Here is a 19,864-nt window from a genome sequence, read left to right as displayed (position 1 = left end):
GCGAAGTTGCTTGTTTCACTAGATATGAACCGTTACGTGTTGTTGTTTTAGATGAGCAGCAATCAATAGTTGATGTATCTATATTTGTATGTTTCTTCATCCCATACCTTAGATTATAGTATAGATCTCGGTGACCCCTACGAAGCATTGGCGTACATATACGGTAAGTCTTGCAGATGATAAGTAAATCGTGATTTATTTGAATGTTTTGCTTAAGTAACGCCGATTAACACTCAGCAGGGCACTGCGCATAACCCTACTGAAGGCGAACCCATAGTTTTGTCAGTGAGAAAGTGTTACGTGAGGGTGACTAACAAAGCTGGGTACACAGTGCCGGAGCTAATTTCTTTAGGCCTAATGCGGAAAGCAAGCAAATGTAAAGGCTGTGTACAGAGCATTACTTCCGCTTAAATAATAGGTTGCTGATAATTTAACTGGTCCTAAGGCCAATGAGTGCGTAGCAAGCGTTAATGTGAATTTGCCTACCTTCCGTCAGCTGATGCATATAGTATCAGTACCTATTTACATTGTATTATAGGAAAGACATCTGCATGCAGTAATCACCTTCTTAGTTTGCGCGGCCAGTTTGTCCTCGCTTTATTCTAAAGCTCTCCACAACTGCGTGCTTTACAGCTGAAAATATTCCGCATGTTAAAACTCGTTAAGTCAGGGATCTATGCTTCGTCTTCGGGTGTCGTTTTGCCAGACTCAATTTCATATTTCAACGCGATCATGCTTCCAGAGGTTGTGAATGCAGTTCTGATTCCAAATACATACCAATGACAGAAAAAATTTCATGTAACCCCAGACCCCAGATAAAACTGTTTGAGTGTTTTATTTCCTTTACTAACCGAAAGAGAGATTTAAATTTACACTATGTGAACAATTTACTCGGTATCTAAGCGCCATTGCTGAGGTCACAAGCAAGTTCGAAAGAGAAGTTTTATACAAACTTTAGGACTATTGGAGGTGTACCTAGGATTCTTGTGAGAATTCACAAGTGCTCGTATTTCTCTGGGCATAAAATAATTTGTGAAGTACACTTAACTACTGAATGACACTACTTTCCCGGACACAGCTCATTTGTCTTAAAAACGTTCTTTGATTTCATTTTTCGTGTTGTCTTAATGACTTTTACACCATATGTCTTCAATTCTTCTTCTCTATTCGCTATGTCAGAGGCCACTAACGATTCTGGCGAAGTATACGACTTTAATGGTAAGTGAAATAAAAACCAAAGTATTATTAGCAATGTCATCTTGATTCATAGAACTAAATGTATAAAGGGTTACGCCAGGTCTGCCAAAGCGAATCAGGCTTGTTGGGAAGCACCCACAAAAAGAGAGCTGTACTTGTAGAGGCGAAATTAAAACAAGAACTACGAACAGGCGTAGCAAAATCTCGTGTGTAAATCAATATAGGTTTCTCCTCAGTACAAGCTCAACTAAAAGATATACTTTCAGGTAACTGTTCATTGATCACATAGACGAAACTGAAAACACAGTCGAGCAGAGAGTTAAAAATTGTGGTTACACAGTGATTCAGAACAAGACGACCTGAATGGGTATAGCTATGAGGGAGCAAACATCGTCACAGGTTGGGAGAAAAGCGTACAAGCACACGACTAACTTAAACATAATTTTTCCATATGAGCACGCAGAACACTTTAAAAAGCAGAGTAAAAAAAAGCAAATTGCAGAAAAGAAGTTAACAGCAGGCAATGCCTATCTTGTATGCTATAGATCGAAGGATCTCTTCAAGTGTTAACTTTGCCTTCGACGACAAAGTGAATGAGCAATCATAAATTATAGTAAATCAATATCTAACAATACCATAAATAATCGAATCTGTGATTATAAATCTGAGTTATGAAGGCCAATAGATATTTAGAATTACAAAATACACTTGACGAACCAAGCAACTTGTTGCATAGAACGGCCACGCTTCCATGAGATGCGTCTGTCAGAGAATTCCTCTCAAAATTTGATATCAGCGGATAAAAGAATAACAAAGAATCAACGACTAGCACAGGAAAAAGAATGCAAAAGCAACAGCTCCAGAGGAACCTGCATTGTAAAATGACTATGGAAACAGGACAAGTTCCGGTTTTCGAGTGTTAGCAATCTGCCTAGCTCGATATCAGTATTGGTGAACCCCTGTTTTTTTCTTGGGCTTTCTTCATTTAAAGTTAGCACTGTTACTCTCCATCTCTTGCCATGTACTGAAGCCCTCAGTGGTCATATATCCTGCGCTTTTCTTAAGCCGGTTTTGATATTAGCCAGCATTTCTGGTCTGGTTGGAGATCTGTTCATTGTTAAAGGGAGAGTAACTAGAGATTAAAGTTGGCTTGTATGCAAAGGAATGAGCCTCTAAACACAAAAACGGACTCTTACTAAGAACAAAGCTCTTGTAAAGTAGAAAAAAGGCAAGAACTAAAATATAGGTATCGCCGCCACAGGCAAATATCTCAAGTACAGCACAATGACGAAACAGTCAACGGAAATCGCGGACCTCTAAAACTGACAAACGGTCATGAAGATCACGCATTTGATCGATATTCAAGTATGGAATTTTTGTTCTGAAAACACAAGTGGTCTTTTCTCGAACGAGGATGACGGAACAAAGACAACCTGAACGTTGGAAGCCAAAGAAAACCGATACTTGTCGGCGCAACATGCGGCCAGCTGGGGCTCGGTATGTATTGTGATTGGCTGCTAAGTGCTTCCTGTGCCCGCGTTTTTTTCGTTTATGCGCGCATCGGTTTAGAAGTGCGGAGCAGGCGAGGAACTCCAAGTGCCCTATAAGTGTTCGTCGGACGATACTGATGCCGCTTCACACACCTGCGAGGCGTGGAAGACTTGTGGCCAGCTAATGATACACGAGTCCGACGCTAGCAAACGCACTGTTCGGCGGGTTCGCTTCGTCAGCGTACCAAGACGCAGGGCTGTGTAACCAGCGCTACTAGGAATTTTATGGCAGATTTTAAATATATCCGTACGTACAAGACTCTACTGTTAAGTCGTGACGGTGGCTCGGTGGTGACCGCTGCCGCAACAGTAGCTTGGCTTGCTACTGAAACTTCCGACACCTCGTCGCTCGGACTATCCTGCCGAGCCCGGCGCCTCAGCCCTCAAAAGCATTGTACGCTATGTGGGGTTGAGGTCGCTGAAGAGCAGGCAGGAGTTCTTCACGAGAAGTTTATCGGGATCGGGAACGAGATCTGTCGCAACTCTGGTGCAAGCGTAAACGAAGCGACGGCAGCCACGGCTGATAATAGGGCTTGAACGTCCGGCCGGCGGGGTTTTCATTTCGATTGCTTGCATGCTGCACCTATCGCTGCCAGTAATCACGGATTAGACGTTTGTGTCAATTTGTGTCACCTTTCAACTATTTCGTCATCAGAGAGTCCCGAGCTAGAATCAGAGTGGCGGAAAAAAAATTTCAACTTCGAATCCAGGACTCTTAGAAAAAAAACTCATCTTCTGCTGCAAGGCAAGCGGCAACAAAGCTAGGAAATTCCGAACTATCAAATTTTGATATCACAAAAAAATTTCATAGAGTTGTACAGAGTGTTCCTTTAAGGCGTATTACTTTTCGGTGGTTTCTGGTAAGAAATTATACGGAATTTGGGTAGAGAGTTCTCCCGAAGCAACGTGTCCCTTACCTGGTGCACGAAACCAGAGATTAGGTTTGGGAAATAAAAGGAATGCGTAGAGGGTGAAAATTGGAGGTGACGGTGGCAGCATACAGCGAGCTGTACGCAGAGTAGCCGCAGGAAAATAGTAAAATGCCCTGATACCGCACACATGCACAATGTGGAACACAGTCTTGATGCACGAAGCCGGTTTCAGAGAAGGGTGTCCCGGTCGTTGCAACATAGAACTGTGATAAGGCTTTGACAATGTGCCGGCTTGACCGATTTCCGGCACCTTGGAGACTGTGCTGAGTGGGCTAGGGAGTGCAGTTGCTCTATAATAAGACGAAAACTCTTCTTGTCTCCCGCCTAATGACGGCACCAGGAAAGAATGTGGAAGTGGTTTCTCTTCTCGGTGTGGTTTCCTTTCAAGGAATCGCCCCAGATTTGTTAAGAGCACGTACTTCACTACCTTTCCGATATAAAAACCTAAAGCCACAGGCTTATAAGATGAAGTCCTGAAGAAATTTTCTGGATTGAAATGCAGCTGCGACGCCGAGTGCAGCATGGATTGATTAGAAAAACAGGAAGAACGTAAGAGTCCCATTCTCGTTCTGTTGTTCCGGTACTGCAACAGAATACAAACGTAGAGTGAATGAAGAGCTATACTCATTGGCAGCTTTTCTTTGCGACGAATGGAAAGCTACGGATGCAAAACGCCCGAAACTGCGTCATTCCGAAAAAGGCTCGGCGGCATCGCGGTGTGCCTCGCCGCTTGGCGCTTTAAGCCTGTTTCACATGCAAGCGAACCGCTCGTGAATTCCGCTGCCGCGGCGAATACACCCTCTCTCAGGCGGTGGAGGAAGCTCCAGCGGCTGGAGCGGTGAGGTTCGGGAAAGTTGGAAATTTTCGCGGCGGCGACACAGCAGCACCGCAACTCAACCAATGGCGGCGCGGCGTTGCCCTGCGAGTTTGTACGCCGCACGTACGAACTTTTGTTTAAAAAAGAAATTGTATAAAGTACTGTTTAATGCTTAAAACGCAAAAATTATATGTATTTAAAAAAACTGTGAACAGAAATGACAAAATAATGCTTATATATTATGCGTTTTTGTGTTTGCAGGCCACCAAAACCGGTTGCAAGCGTATATATTTTGCCAGGAACGTTGGTTTACGCAGCGGTGGGAACCGCGCAGTGTAGGTGCATGTGAAACAAAAGCTCGCGAACCCCTTCGCAGCGCCGCGCCGCTGTTCGCTCTGTTCATCAATTTGCTTGCATGTGAACCACCCTTTACTCTGAACAGCAGCTTTTCTCTGTCGGTCACGTAGTTGGCGCTCATCAAAGCTCATCATAGCAAGAGGTGCCTGACGTATTCAATTCAAGCAAAAAATCTTCTTGCCTTTCTGTGGTGCAAAGTTGGAAGATGTAGCACAAAAAAGAAAGGCCGCCTCCGTCTGAAAGACGTTGAAGCAAGAAGCGTTAGCTGCTTGGTTACTATACGAAGAAAGCGGAAAAGAACGAGCCCGTTGTCCAGTTACTCCCCCTCATGATACGTCCCAAACGGTACTTGCTTTGTTTGGGGGGTCAAGGTGGACGGCGAAGTCGGCTTGTGGCGCGATATGGACTTTTCAATTAGTAATTGCATGTATACAATGCTTACCTATTAATTGGTTTTTTTTTCCTATACCACGACGTCTAGGGTTTTATTTGCCGACCAAATTCGGTACACAACTGCCCCGAATGGGTGCCCGTTGTTGTCGGGTATATATAGCGGAACGAATGTATACATATACAGCGGTCCCATAACGGGACAGTTTTCTTACCCGTTTTAGGATTTTTTTGTGAGGGGGCGGAAGGAATGAGAGGGCGCAACCAATTTTAATGGCTGCCATCTTGGATTCGAGGAACCGGAACTATGCCACCATTTCATCCCCTGACGTAATTCACCCATAGTTCCATTCCTATACTCTATATGGCAACGAGACATCATCGTTTACACGCGGCAGGCTGTTTTTTCTACAATACTATTGCAGATGGCGCTACAAATCTTCATATGAGATATGCTGTTTTCTAATTGCCGCCACAGATGGCGCTGTGATCTCAGGGTGGGAGCAGACCCCACGAAATCTCGAAACGTGATGAGTAAGAGCTAACGCTCTTAAAATGCTTTAAGCTAACGAATGTTCAAAGTGTAATCTATAAACAGAAAACTAATACCGGCAAACGGTGCAATATTCTTCTTTGTAGGAAGAAAGGGTGTGCTTCTTCTGTTCCGCACCTTCCGCTCCTCTGCCAGGAAACAGCAGCTTTGAATATGAGATGGTGAGGTGCACCATAGGTTGTAAAAAGCGCGCTGTTCGTCTCCGGAGGGTCGTAGCCTCGGCGACATCTTACCTTTGTGGTGCCCAAGACTCGCATGTCGTTGGGGGTCCAAGGCTCATTACGGATCAGAAGGGTGACAGCCTGACCGTGCAGTTTATTATCACCCCAACAAGCATTCAAATGCTCTGGCACCCCGCCGTAAGAGCGACAGTGGCGCCGGCCGGGAAAGAAAAGGCCAGAGCAAGGTCGAAATTGCATAGGAAGAGGGGGATGCCGCAGGCGCCAGCGCCGAGAGGAGGTTGGGGGAGACGCTCCAACCTGGAAATAAGGATCGCCCGAAAGGGCGGGAAAAGAAAGGATAAAAAGCCAGTCAGTGGGGTGAGGAGTAAGGCCCGAGACGACAGCGCTGGCAGTCTGTGTTCCGGCGGCCCCAAGCGTCCATGCTTTAGGGAGAGAAGCTGAGCCTCATCGAACGAAGGTCAACTCCGCAGTCCCTCCGTTCCTTCTGTCGAAGACTCCGGCTCCAAAGCATTGGCATGTAAGCTTCGGCACTCCAGCCTTCCTCTGGATCATGCACTCGCTGACATGTAATTCTTGAATATCGTCACGTAGCAGTTAGCGCTGGTAACTGGCGTCCAGATGGCAGTGAAACTGCCACACAGAAATCTGAGATGCTGTGAGAAGATGCGACAGCAAATCGAGACGGCCAGAGTGGAGCTTCAGTTTCTTCTTCAGAAGCGAACAGCGTGGCGCACGAGCTGCGTGCCGAACAGCCGCCGAGCGGCTATTGTTGTAGACTCGGCAGTACGCTCCCTCTCGGAAAGAGCATCGGCCAGATGCTTTAACAAGAAAATAATGAAAAAGAAAAAAACAAGATTGCGTAACGCGCGGCAATTAGCCACTAAATGTGTGGTGAAAAACAGGGGCCTTATCCGCACGACATGAACAGTCTGTGGATTCTGCTGAGTAGTTCAGGAAACCCCATCCGGAAGGACTTCATAGGTTGCGTTGCTTAGCTGACTGAGAACACTGTAGGGACCGAAATACTTCTTTAGCAGTTTTTGGAAAAACCGCGGCGACGAATGGGGGTGCATACCCACACTTATTCGTACGGCGCGAACGTCATCAGTCTAGCAAGCTGCCGGGCTAGTTGGTTATGCAAGTCGTTTCCTTTTTTGCGCTTCCTAGTAAACAACAGTAATCAGTCTGTGGCGGCGGTTCCAACGTCGGGCGTCACGGCCTTGTTGGCGCAATTTGTTCAGCGCGAAGCGTGAATTTCTCGGCGCCAATGTCGATGTCGCGGCCATCATGGGGCAGCCTTGCTTCCAACATTGACGACATATCGCGGCCGTACAACAAACAGAAGGGCGTTCTCCGCGTGGTTTCCTGTTGAGCCGTTTTGAAAGCGAAAGTAATATATGGCAGGATATCGTCCCAACATCGATGCTCAACGTCAACGTACATGGACAGCATGCCGACGAGAGCTTTGTTAAGGCGCTCGGTCAGGAAATTTGTCTGGGGATAGTAGGAGGTTGTTTTCCTATGAGTAGTGCCACTTCTCTGCGTCAGGGATTCCAAAAAGTTTGACAGTGAAAGCGGTTCCTCTATCCGGGATAATAAGTGCCGGGGCGCCATGCCTCAGGACGATGTGGTCAACAAAAAATTTCTCTGCGTCGGCTGCTGTGCAGCGCTGGAGGGCCTTGGTTTCAGCGTAGCGTGTAAGGTAGGCAGCGGCGACGATGATCCACCGGTTTCCCGAAGATGAAGTTCGGAAAGAGCCGAGAAAGTCCATGCCAAATTTCTCAAACGGGACTCTGGGCACTTGTACAGGATGTAAAAGTCCAGCTGGCTTGACAAGGGGTCTTTTTCGTCGTTGACAATTACGGCACCTGCGCACATAGTGTCGCACTGTCGCTGCAAGCTTAGGCCAGTAATAGGTTTTCTGGAACCGAGCCATAGTGCGGGCGTAGCCGAAGTGACCGGCGGTAGATTCGTCATGACACGCCTGCAATAATGATTCGCGGAGATTTGCTGCAACAACGAGGAGGTAGTCGCTTCCGGTTGGAGAAAGCTTGGCTTTGTACAGCATGTTGCTGCGCATACAAAAGGAGGACTGCGTTCTTGCGAAAGGCTGGGTAACGTCCTCGGCACGCGCTTCCAGGAAATCGATGAGAGGTTTCACGGCCGGGCCCTCACGTTGCTGACTGGAAATAGCCACTGCGTCTACGGCTGAAATGAGCGGAAAGTCCGGTTCGTCGTCGTCGCGCGCAACCTCGACTGGAGATCTGGACAAGCAGTCGACATCGTTATGCTGGCGCCATGATTTGTACACGATGGTCGTGTCGAAGTCCTGAAGACGTCAGCTCCAACGCGCAAGGCGGCCAGAGGGATCCCGTAAGTTCGTCCACCGGCAGAGAGAGTGGCGGTCGCTTACGACTTGAAAATGCTAGCCGTACAGGTAAGGTCGAAGTTTCATCACTGCCCATACCACGACGGGACATTTTTTTTTCGGTCGTAGAATAATTAGATTCAGCACGAGACAGTCCGGCTGGCGTGTGCTGTCACGGTCTCAGGCGCTCTCCTGCCACTGGACGAGTACAGCAGGAACGCCCACATTGCCGGCATCTGTGTGGACGTCCTCTTATGTAAGATGCGTCTATGGTGCAGCAAGTGGGGAAACGTTCTCAGTCAACCACCGGCAATACGAGCAAAGGCCCAAAAGCGCGAAACCGTTTTCTTGTCCGAAGAAGTGGGAAAGTTGGCGACGGCATCTGTTTTAGCGGGATCCGGCCGGACTCCGCGATGGCTGACGACAACACCCGGGAAAAGCAGCTCCTAATAACCAAAGTGGCATTTTAGGGCTTTAACGTCAGGTCGGCAGATCTTATAGCCTTTAGCACGGTCAAGAGGCACTGGAGGTGTTCTTCGAAAGTTGGCGAGAGTAAAACAACGTGGTCTAGTTACACCAAGCACGTTTGCCATTTCAGGCCTGACAGAACGGTGTCAATTATTCTCTGAAATGTTGCCGGAACCGAACACGAACCGAAAAGAAGGACTTTAAAACTCATAAATGCCATCCGGCGTCACGAACGCTGTCTTCTCGCGATCCCGATCGTCAACTTCGATCTGCCAGCAACCACTTTTTAAGTCGAGTGAAGAAAAGTAGCGTGCGTGCCGCAGACGGTCAAGAGAGTCGTCAAAGCGTGGCAACAGGTAGACGCCTTTTTTATGAGAGTTAGCTCTTACTCATCACGTTTCGAGATATCGTAGGGTCTGCTACTACCCTTGATCAAAGCACCATCTGACGCAGCAACTACTAATCACGTTTCGACTTGTGAGGTCTCCTACGACCATGAGATCAAAGCGCGATCTGTGGCTGAAACTAGAAAAGAGCGCATCTCGCATTGAGACTTGTAGCGTCATCTACAATAGCATTGTAGAAACTCCTGCCTGTCACGTGCCAATGATGATGTCACGGTCCAATATGGTCGATAGAGGTGGAATTATGTGAGTATGACGTCAATGGACAAAATGGCGGCATAGTGTCGGTTTTTTAAATCCAAGATGGCAGCCATTAAAATTGGTTGCGCCCTCTCACCCCATTACCTCTTCACCAAAAAACATCCTAAAACAGGTAGGGAAACTGTCCCGTTATGGGGCCTTTTTTTTTCTTTATTGCATGAATATACACATCAATAAAATATCGTAGTTGGCATGCCCCTTGGCAGACAACCGTGTCTAATGGACTTTCATTACAACAAGTTAGTCCGTCAGACTCAATACATCATCCGCATTGTCCTGCTGCGTCAGGAATTCTCTTAATTTATACATATGTTCGACAAAATAATCACATACCGATCGTGCATCCAAGTCACAATGTCTAAAAGCCATTCTACTCCTCCAAATGCTGTGAAGACCCAATGACATAATCGATATACATCTACACATTAGTTCCGCTATATATAATCTGACAACAACGGGCACCCATCCAGGGGTAGTTGTATACCGAATTTGGTAGGCAAATAATACTCTATGGGTTGTAGTATAGAAATAAAACCCCGATTAAATAATAGGTAAACACTGTATACATGAAATTACTAATTGAAGCGTTACCATATCGCACCGCAAGCCGAATTCTAGGCCCATCTTGACCCCCCAAACGAAGGAAATTCCGTTTGGAACTTATCTTGAGGGGGTCGACAATGGGTAGACGTGCATCGTAATTTCTCTGACAGATGGTGCTAGGCGGCGATCATTCCGCTAGCCGGCATGCGTGCACGCGTAGCCGAGCATGGTGGCAACCCACCCCATTTCAAAGGGTATTACATTCCGTTTCTCTAGACGAGCGGCGAGTTCGTCTTCGCTTTCTCCACCTAGTAAACCAAACAGCTAACGCTCGTTACTTCAACATCTTACAGAGGGATGCGGCGTTTTTTCGCGGACTGGTTAAGCTTTCGGTAGTCAATGTAAAATCGCAGACTGCCATCTTTCTTCTTAACCAAAACCACAAGCGAAGCCCAAGGGCTCTTCGATGGCTGGACAACGCCATCCTGCAGCGTCTCTTGGACTTGCTGAGCTATGGCTTCACTCTCCCGCACTGAGATACGGTATGGGTGTTGTCGAACCGGTCCGGTACTGTCGTCCGCTATTATGCGGTGCTGAGCGAGAAGCGTCTGTTTGACTGCCGATGTAGTCGAGAAACAGTCTTGAAAATGATGCAGAAGGCCGAGTAGTCTTTCCCTCTCGGTTGGTGGCAAGCCTGGGTTCCCATCAAGGACCAACTAGGGTGTGGGACAGGTGAATTTTTCGCTCTGGAGGCCAAGACAGTCGTGAGTTTCGGTGATGCCCTCGAAGTATGCGACTGCGGCGCCTTTGGCGGTGTGTCGCCGTTCGGTCCCGACATTCTTTAGACGTATATCTGCCAGGCCGTTGCGTAGCGTTACGATAGCTCTGGCTATGCAGGGCCCATGACAGAGCACAAGCGCAGTGTTCTGTTCTGCTACACCTTCAGCACTGCACCGGTCGTCACAAATGACGGTAACAAGGACACAGGATCGCGGAGGCATAGTCACATGCGTGTCCATGACGCGTAAGGCCGCTCTGCGTGGTTAGGTGTCGGGTGAAACTGTTCCCGGGGTCGAAAATGGTACCAGATGGCCAATAATGCTTATCATGGCACCATACTCGTGCAAGAAGTCCATTCCAAGAATCAGAACCTTGCAGCAGTGTGGCCGAACAACCAAATTGGCAATAGTGACTCGAGCAGTTTACCTTACGACTGGCGTCATGAGGTGACCGCCAGCAGTACGAATTTGCGGGCCATCCCATTCTATTTTCACTTTGCTGTAGCGATCAGCCAGGTGCTTGCTTATTATTGAAAAGTCCGCTCCTGTATCAACTAGAGCCGTCAGCGGGTGCCCGCCAAAGTGAATGCGGAGGTCAGCGCTAACAACTGCACCGGTGTCAGAGAGATTCGGTATCACAGAATAAGGCTGTGGCGGCATCAGGATCTCGGCATCGCGCTCCGGCGGCATTCGGGGGTCTTCGGAATATGTGCCGTCAGAAACCTTCCCCCTGAGCTCGCCGCTTTTAGTTTCCCGGCGCGGGCTTGGAAACCGGTCCCGCAGCCCATCCGCGAAAACCTGGCGGCTGGGTAACGTGAAGAGTACGGTAGACAGAGATCGTGGTCGGCGGGAAGAGGAAGTGTCACGGGCAGCAAAGTATTCCTCTCTTTCGTGGGGTCGCTGACCGAAACGGGGACAGGTCGCGTCACGTGAAGACCCCAGAGGCCGATTTTGCGGTAGGGGCAACGGCGATACAGGTGGCCGGCCTCCTCGCAATGGTAGCAGAGCGGCTGCTGGTCAGAAATGCGCCAAGCAGCCGCCTTCCGAGCCTATAGAAGATATGCAGGTCCTCGCTGGGCCACTGGTAGAATGACGGCGGCGGAGCGGGCGGCGGCGGCGGCTGGTATGGAAAACGTTCCGCAGGTGGCAACTCGGAACGGAGAGCCGCGGCGTAGCTCATGGGGCGTGGCTCCGGCATGACTGGAGGAGGCGGTGAAAAGCTTGACGGATCTCGTCGCGCACAATTTCGGTAAGAGCGGCACCTGTCGGATCAGGCGAGGCGAGGGTCAGTTTCTTAAGCTCTACACGGACCATCGCGCGTATGAGCTCACGCAACGACGAATTGTCGCTGCACACGCTCAGAGCGGCCGGGCTGCTGCATGGCTCGCCGCACAAGAAGTAATTTCGGCGGCCGCGCTGCTGCACGGCCCGCTCAATGGCGGTCGCTTCTTTTATTTCGTTCCATCTGAGTCAAAACCTCTTTCCCGTGTGGACAGGCTCAATATGTGAGGCCGTCACAAGGTTAACCTATGGGGCTCTTGCTGTAGAGAACGAGTTAAGGCAGTGAAAGTCGCCCAGAATCTTTGAGGCAGCTACAGTACGTGCCTTCCAACATGCGGTCAGAAATATTCTGCGATCGCTTGGGCGTTGCAACGCTCAATGGCGGCTGCAGTTAGAGATCGGCACTGCAGGCAGAATTGGCTGGTAGGGCTTGACGACGTGAAAGCAATACTAGGCTATATGTTTGCGCAAAACGTGTCAGCAAAATGTGTCGCCAAACGTGATGTCATCAGCTCGTAACGTCATCAGTCAAGATCTGAAGAGAGGTGTGGTGAAGTATGTAAAGTCAATGAATAAAAAATGTAAATTATGTGTCATTAGTCAGCTGTTATTAACATTAGGAAGTAATTAATGATTATAAGTAACAAGGCTAAATAATTGGTTCAAATAATGAGGCTAATCGGTGAGACCAGGTGACGTCATAAAGGTGTGACGTCATGCCTACAACGAATCAGAGCACAGCAACAAAAAGTACACATCGTCGAGTGGTAGCATCGGAGATCGATGAATGGTGGGTATGTAGGTGTAGAAAGGCGTCGACTAGGAGGCAGCTTGATCGCGGCAAACACTAATGCTTTCGCATTTTTCCAGTGCAGTCTCTGCAGTGATCTTGAAGTTTTTTCAGGTCCAGCTTTCTGCAAAATGGTCGCAAACGTTCGCATCCAAACAGATTAGGATACGGACGAATACCTGCTGCGGCACAGGGTGAGGAGGAAGCTCGGAGGTCGGCAGCAGATGTTGGTCGCCTCTATTTTCTTCGAGATCATTGTGGAACCCTAGAAAGCTGGTCTATAGCTCGTCTACACGAGTTTATAGCATCTGTGTTGCCTGTCAACAATATTGCGATGCTGCATTCTGCCTTATTGTTCTAGTCATGCGCTATTCCACCTCCACTGCGGAAGGTATTAACAGAGTGACTGCTGTTCCTGGTTTGCAGGTCCAACAATTAAAGTTGGACCAACAAAGTCTTGGTTTGCAGGTCCAACAATTAAAGTTGGACCAACAAAGTCTTGGTTTGCGGGTCCAACAAAACCACTTGGACAGATCTCACTGCTGCTCGTTTGCAGCACGTCATTGACATGCAGGTAGAAGAATGGCATATTCATGACTGCTGTGCCGAACATGATGTTAGAAATTTTTATTCTTCCTCCCGGTGCTGTGCACCTCAGATGGAAGGCGGTGATCAACAATGTGAAACGTAACATTACGCTTGAGTATGATCGGTGCCGCACGTTTCCACGTCAGTGCACGAAGTGTACCACAAACGAAGCAAATTTGCACGAAGTGCATTTCCACACAAATGCGGGAGCCGAACCGTGTATACATGTTGGAACAAAACTACAGCAATAATTCGCATTTCCTTAAAGTATGGATAACTCATATTACACAGGTATATTAACAACGTCAAGTTCCCCTCACTTATCAGGTGACTGCTGAGTGGAATTTGCGTGCTCCGATGGAAAGCTGCTGGGTTTGTGCGCAGCCCTTAAGAATAAAATTAAAATTCTTCCGATTCGTAGATTTTTCCGTCAACATCTCTATGACGACAGTAGCAACAGTAAAAAGTTAGGGTTGCTGTCTCCAATTTATGAGGTGTAAAGAATGCGATGTTTGTTGTTGAGAAGCTCGCTGCTTCAGCTCTTGTGTTTTGTTAGTTATAAGAGCGAATTTTTACTCACACATCGAATGGCGTCGTTGTCACGTCATGACTGGTGTCGCTTCAGGACCACCTAAAACAGGCAGGCGCTTTCAACGGCTAAATCAGGCTAGTAGCCAGAGAGTGACCATGCTCAGAAGACTATTACGGAAATTCACTGAGCTCAGCAACTGAAAAGAGCCGCTAACGGAGACTCAAAATGGTCGGCGGCAGCAGAGGATCTGTTGGAGAGGGAGTTGAATCATCGACTCAGGATGCCTCAACATTCGTTGACGACGCCGATGATATGCGATATGTAATGAGTCAAGCAGAGCTTGATGCATCCGCATGTGGTTTCCGAGCTGCTTCTTCCGCGGCCACAGGTGGCGCGTGACAATGTTTTTGCTATGGACCAAGTGTATGACGACCGATTCGAACTTATGAGTCATCCCAAAGGCAGGAAAACTGACCATGAAAAATTCAACAGGAATCTTAGCTGCCAGCGTCTTTTCGGGCGACTGATCTGAAGCTTAAAAAAAATCTTTGTTCAGCGATACGATCAGCGGAGCGGGTACTTACGCGGGGGAATGGCGATGCAGGTTTGAGGATGGATTACAATCTGTATAATGCGGCTGTTACGTTATTCTGAAAAGCTAAGAAGAGAACGATGGATATTTTTTTGCACTATTCTGAGGGCTACCGCGCCAATGTCAAAAATATGGTCCACTGTGAACAGTTTCTTGGGAATATTATAGCAAGAAGAAGGTTTGGACGTGCTTCCTTTATACCTAGAGATGCATTGCCTTCCTAGGTGTTGACTTCGCTGATGCTTGTGTCAAAGGAAGACCAAATCTGTCAGATGTATTACGCGTGAACTCATTTGCGTGTGCTATGGATACTCAGTTCAAAAAGTGAGAATAGTAGACTGCTCTAGGAAGGCTTTGGCGACGACGCGTTCAGGCCTCGATCATGACTGGACTGAAATGCTTCGATACTTCCCTGACGAGAGGCTGCAAGGCCTCCTAAACGTTTTAAACGGGTGTTATGAGGCAGAAGATATTCCGTCAGCCTTATTTATTCATCAGACTGGTTAATAGCCTTGTTGGAGCCGCGGTAGATATCATTTCCAACATGCCAGAGCCACTCAGCGTTTTTACTAGAAAGCTAAAGGAGATGAACACATGAATTAGGCTCTACCGTTGGGCGTAGAATTCAAACTATACCTGCCGTCTTGCCTGACGGCTTTCCACCCTAGTTTGAGTGCGAAGACAGTGTCGTATATTTGGTCTGTCACAAATAGCACAACAATAAATAAAGGCCTTTCAACCCTTGCCTTATTATAGATGTATCGATGGCTGAGTACTCGGTCTTGCCAGAGAGGTCATTTTCAGTCAGCTACGGTGTAAGCAATTACTGGACGCCTTTTTCTGGCACCTTGGGAGCCTAGCGAAGAGCACAGGAAGCGTGTCTAGGGGTGTGCTGTCCCCGCCGCTGTGCGATACCGCCATTGTAGGGCTTCTGGACGCCGTATCAACTTTCCGCAAGCTGCTTCGAAGCTCTACTGATGCAGATAATATCTGCCTAAGGATTACAGTGTTCAAGCATAAACGTCTTGGTGTTGTAGCACAAAGCGCTCTCTCTCCTGAACAGGAGCATCTCTCACAGCTAGGCTTGTCTTTATTAGCCAAAAAGCCTGTTTGAACATGCTTCATGGCTGAAGATGGCTTTGGGTTCTGTTGGACGTGTGATTATAAGGAATGCATTTCCGACAAAGAAGCCGTGTGAGATTCCTTACGTAATTCACAGTTGGCAATGAAGGGCCGTCTTATACTCACTGCTAACATTAAATGTGTTGAAGTGTTTTTAAAGTGCGCTTTCGGGCAGTGGTCGATCCACAATGCAATTACTGCCGGCAGGAATCTCGGTGCACAGCCATTGAGGACTCCTTCAAACACCCAACTTAGCTGTTTCGATATCAAGTACAGGAGGGCCTAAAATATCACAGGGATTTAGTTCGACAAAACGAGTTGCTTGGTTCATGTCATTTGAAGGAAAATAAAAGCCACAAATGAAGGCTAAACAGACAGGACAGCACTGGCTCTGGCCGATGTTTTTTTTGTACGCGGTCAGTTTTGGTGCCGCAAGTACAAAGCCAAGCCGCTTCCAGGAATGTCCTCGGCGACGTTTATTACTTCCGCAGGCTTCGCAAAGGCTGATCTTACAATAAATCTACTTGGAGAAACTTGAGAGAGAGAGAGAGAAGTTGTAGAGGAAAGGCAGGGAGGTTAACCAGCAAAATGTTCCGGTTGGCTGCTCTGCACTGGGGTAGAGGGATGAGGGGGCGTAAAAGAATAAGAAGTAGAAAATTGCGGTCCGTAAATCTGCAGCTATACATAGCGACTTCGTATTATAATAAAGTCATTTATGTATACCAATTCGCACACTCCGCAACACTGAGTGTGGTCATGCGCTTAAAGCGTGCAGCAGGATCCTCTTTAGAGATACGAAGATATAAAGTGCCACCTGGTAATCCGTGACGTAAGCTAAAAAAAGGTTCACGCCGACTGCGTGAAACAAGCTCCCTGGTGTGAGAACATTCATTTTGTGTTTTATGGGAACAAAGGCCGGAACATGATCATATACGCAGAAGGTGCCCCAGAGGTGCCACACAGTTTCTTTCGCTTAGTTTTTATCGCAACGAACGTCGGCATGATGAGTTTTTCCTTAATGAACTGCTTTATCTTTCAGAAACTCATGATATATGCACGATTCCGGCGCTCAACACCACCCATGGTCCGGTTAGTCAAACTCTGAGATTTTTTACTTTCCTTTCGTGTACTTTTAAACCTGTCCATTAAAAATATGATTCCTGTTGTGCTTTCATGCGTATGCCCTGCAGCAGTAATAGAATATAAAACTTGAATATAATTTCACTAAGCCAATGTTAGGTAATCCTGAGCAGTTGATGGCAAGATAATGGCAATGTGCACGTAACATCACTGCATAAGTTATTATTTAACGTTCATGTTAGGATGACCAAAATCAAGGATGCGCTTGAAAGCTTGAACTGCCTTATTTGCCGTAGTATACAGCATCCCCCTCCGGTCCTCTCTGGTCTTTTAGCTCCCCGTTGGCTGCCACGTGACATGCATTAGGGAAGGAAACAAGAGCTTGCCAGATGGCAGTAAATGCATAGTAAGTGCTCCATTTTCTTCATGGGGGTTTTGTACGCATAGGCTAGGCGTTTTAGATATATTACCAAGCTCGACTCTCAAAACATATATGCGGATGTTCTGTCCTTCTTATGAAAGAGTAATAATGAATTTAGGTAAAAAATGCAGGACATAAATATGCACCGAGACCATATATGCTGTAAAATTTTGTAGTCTGTGACGTAAGACAGCAAAAGGTACGAGGCGTTGCACGCATCTCTTTAATTACTTCTTATGTTTGGATATCGCCACTAGTAAAATTCAATTTTGTCGATTAATATAGATTGAATATTTCATTTCTTTTCTTGGAAATAAGTTGTTGTCAGGAGGTCATGAAATTCTATTTGTTATTTACAAGTATAGAAGAATAATGTGGTGTTGCACAAGACAAATATATCACAGCAGATGTGAAAAAAAATATTCAGAGAGCTAAGCAGAAAACGAACTCCAGTTTGGTTCAAACCTGATGACAAGCTATATAAGCGACTGGGAGGTGTCTCGGCGTTAGTTGGGTTGAAAGGTTTCGCATAAGAAAAACACAGACACAGAAAAGAAAAATACGTTTATGCACCGCACCGTGCTTCATCATGATGACGTATTTTATGCGAGAGAAAGAGCTTTCATTTTCTGTCTTGAAATCTGCTAGCTAATCTGTTGGCCCTTGTGAAGAAATTTCGTCCTAAATGTTCCATAATATTTTCACTCACTTGTAAAAAAACCACCTTAATGAAAAAGAGATAGCGCGTTCACTGACATCAGTCCAACACTGAAATATATCGCCTTAAGCTGTGTGCATGAGCTGCGTATCCTGTTCACTTCATTGTAAATTTAAGTTTCAGCTGCGCGAAATACTATGATATGGACCACGCGTGCTTTTCTTTTTGAAAAACTCCGTACCAAAATGCCTGCCTGCAGTAGTCACTTATATGGGCTAACGCTTCATGCCAACGTGAAGAATACTCGGACCGCCGCAAAGGTTCTGGTGTTCGCAGAATTATACGCCCTTTAGGGGAGGGAGTATTGCACTCAGACGTTGTTTACGATTTTCCGAGGTACTTTTCCGCTGCAATTATCAGTCTGAGGGTTCGGACTAGCGGGTAGGCAATGCGAGCATTCATAGCGCTACAAAGACACGGACAAGTAGACGAGAATACATAATTATACGAGCGGTAATTTCCACTGAACGGTTACATTCATTCGCTCAAGATGTTCAGAGGAAAGCATGGGTGAAAAGAGGAACGTGTCAGAGATGCTAGCACCCCAATCGCGAAACTGAAACAAATCGCAAAAAAGAACAAATCACACGAGAAAGAACATAAATCATGTTTCATTGTTCGGAAGCCGCATCGCATCCAGGTAGGCCATTTGTCTTTTTTTTTAACAACAATATGGTTGGACCGCTTACATAATTTTTCAGTGCAGTCCTTGTAATTTTAGATCAGTATGATCTCTCTTGTCTTTTAAACCGTGTACTTGATTATCGCGATGCTGTCTTGGAAGCGGGGTGTGAACTTATGGGGCCGAGAGTAATACGTTATGTTACTGCAAACGCTGTCTCTAACTTTTCTGCGGTGCTGGCCTAGCCGGAAATATTCTGTTGCTTAAACGGGCATCGAAGCGAACAGCATGTCATGGGTGCAAACGGGGGTTCTCTGACAGTTTTTTCCGAATATTATAATTTGTTTTCATTAATCTGTATCGCCTTACTCCTTGTTTGTTGGTGCGGAGTGCGCTCCTAACCACAGTCACGGGCCGCCCTCTGCTGCGGGCACAGAATTGTACTATATCTATGTATATATAAAGCGTAATAAATTTTTATGTATGTGTGTGTGTGTGTTGGAGAGAGAGAGAAAGAGAGAGATCTTTTATCAACTTTTATCAAGGGCATCATACTTTTAACTTCAAATAATTCAAGATCTAGGCTATTCATCCTTAAAGAGGCAAGTTATTTGTCATGCACGTGGTAACGTTAAAAATTAATTTTGCTGATTCAGTCATTTCAAAGGAGCACTTCTCTATCGGGCGCATCATGAAGCCACTTCCACATTTGTATGACACATAATACGGTCCAGACTGGGATAGCGAGTTGGTGTCTAGCGCTCTCTCAAACCGTGTTCGTTAGTACCAGCTGAATATGTTTTATTCAGCGTGTTACCACCCTAGAATAATTCTGTACCTTTAATAAGCCTGCAGGAGCAGGCATAATTTCTTTTATAGCTGCTTTCGAATCATGTGTTCGTTATTGGGGTCGTCTTTTTCAGCCCATGAGAGTTGAAGAAGCCACTGCCATGAACCAGTACGACACCAAACCATGCCAACTAGGCGCTTGCGTTTCAGGTCATTGTGAAAATTGTGGCGACCAGACTTGCTGCACGCGACTACCGATAATGACCATAAGTATTTCTAATGAAAGCAATGCTCAATAGCACAGGCTGCGTAATGGAAAGCGGCTTGTTACTTTCTGTGCTTCCGGCAAGGAAATGCTTATTTTATTCCGTAAACCAAGGACTGACTTTCCAACAAACCTAAAGAAGTCGTGAGTCAGTGGTTCACAATAAACTGCTTTGGTCCTAAATATAAAGCGGATGTGATGAATAAAGAGACGTGACTTCTCAGACAATATATTGAAGTTTAGTTTTTTTTTTTTTGCTTCGT

The 19,864-nt window shown here is 46.6% G+C and overlaps 1 protein-coding gene and 1 long non-coding RNA gene across 3 annotated transcripts in view; both read left to right on the top strand.

The window, feature by feature from the left end:
* LOC144118997 (uncharacterized) overlaps positions 1-163 on the top strand; it is an 8,111-nt gene extending 7,948 nt beyond the window's left edge. For both annotated transcript variants that reach the window (XR_013312218.1, XR_013312217.1), the window contains one exon: positions 113-163. This is a non-coding gene — a long non-coding RNA (uncharacterized LOC144118997). The remainder of the gene's footprint in view (positions 1-112) is intronic.
* Positions 164-1,125: 962 nt separating this feature from the next.
* Positions 1,126-19,829, top strand: LOC144118995 (uncharacterized). Its single transcript, XM_077651749.1, has 4 exons — positions 1,126-1,218; positions 16,746-16,795; positions 17,121-17,192; positions 19,471-19,829. Exons 1-4 carry the CDS (start codon positions 1,128-1,130, stop codon positions 19,633-19,635), a joined length of 378 nt encoding a protein of 125 aa, XP_077507875.1. The 5' UTR covers positions 1,126-1,127; the 3' UTR covers positions 19,636-19,829.
* Positions 19,830-19,864: the final 35 nt, after the last annotated feature.

This window comes from Amblyomma americanum, chromosome 2, assembly GCF_052857255.1.
Source record: "Amblyomma americanum isolate KBUSLIRL-KWMA chromosome 2, ASM5285725v1, whole genome shotgun sequence".
In the NCBI taxonomy this organism is placed as follows: domain Eukaryota; kingdom Metazoa; phylum Arthropoda; class Arachnida; order Ixodida; family Ixodidae; genus Amblyomma; species Amblyomma americanum.
Note: the sequence above shows the minus strand (reverse complement) of the source record. Positions and strands in the feature narration are given on the sequence as shown.

Bases quoted from the DNA above. Each gene is read 5' to 3' on its own strand.
- LOC144118995 (XM_077651749.1), top strand. From the start codon at position 1,128: ATGACTTTTACACCATATGTCTTCAATTCTTCTTCTCTATTCGCTATG. The intron at 1,219-16,745 runs GTAAGTGAAATA...TTTATCTTTCAG, and splicing joins CGAAGTATACGACTTTAATG to AAACTCATGATATATGCACG. The intron at 17,193-19,470 runs GTAAGTGCTCCA...CGTCTTTTTCAG, and splicing joins CAGATGGCAGTAAATGCATA to CCCATGAGAGTTGAAGAAGC.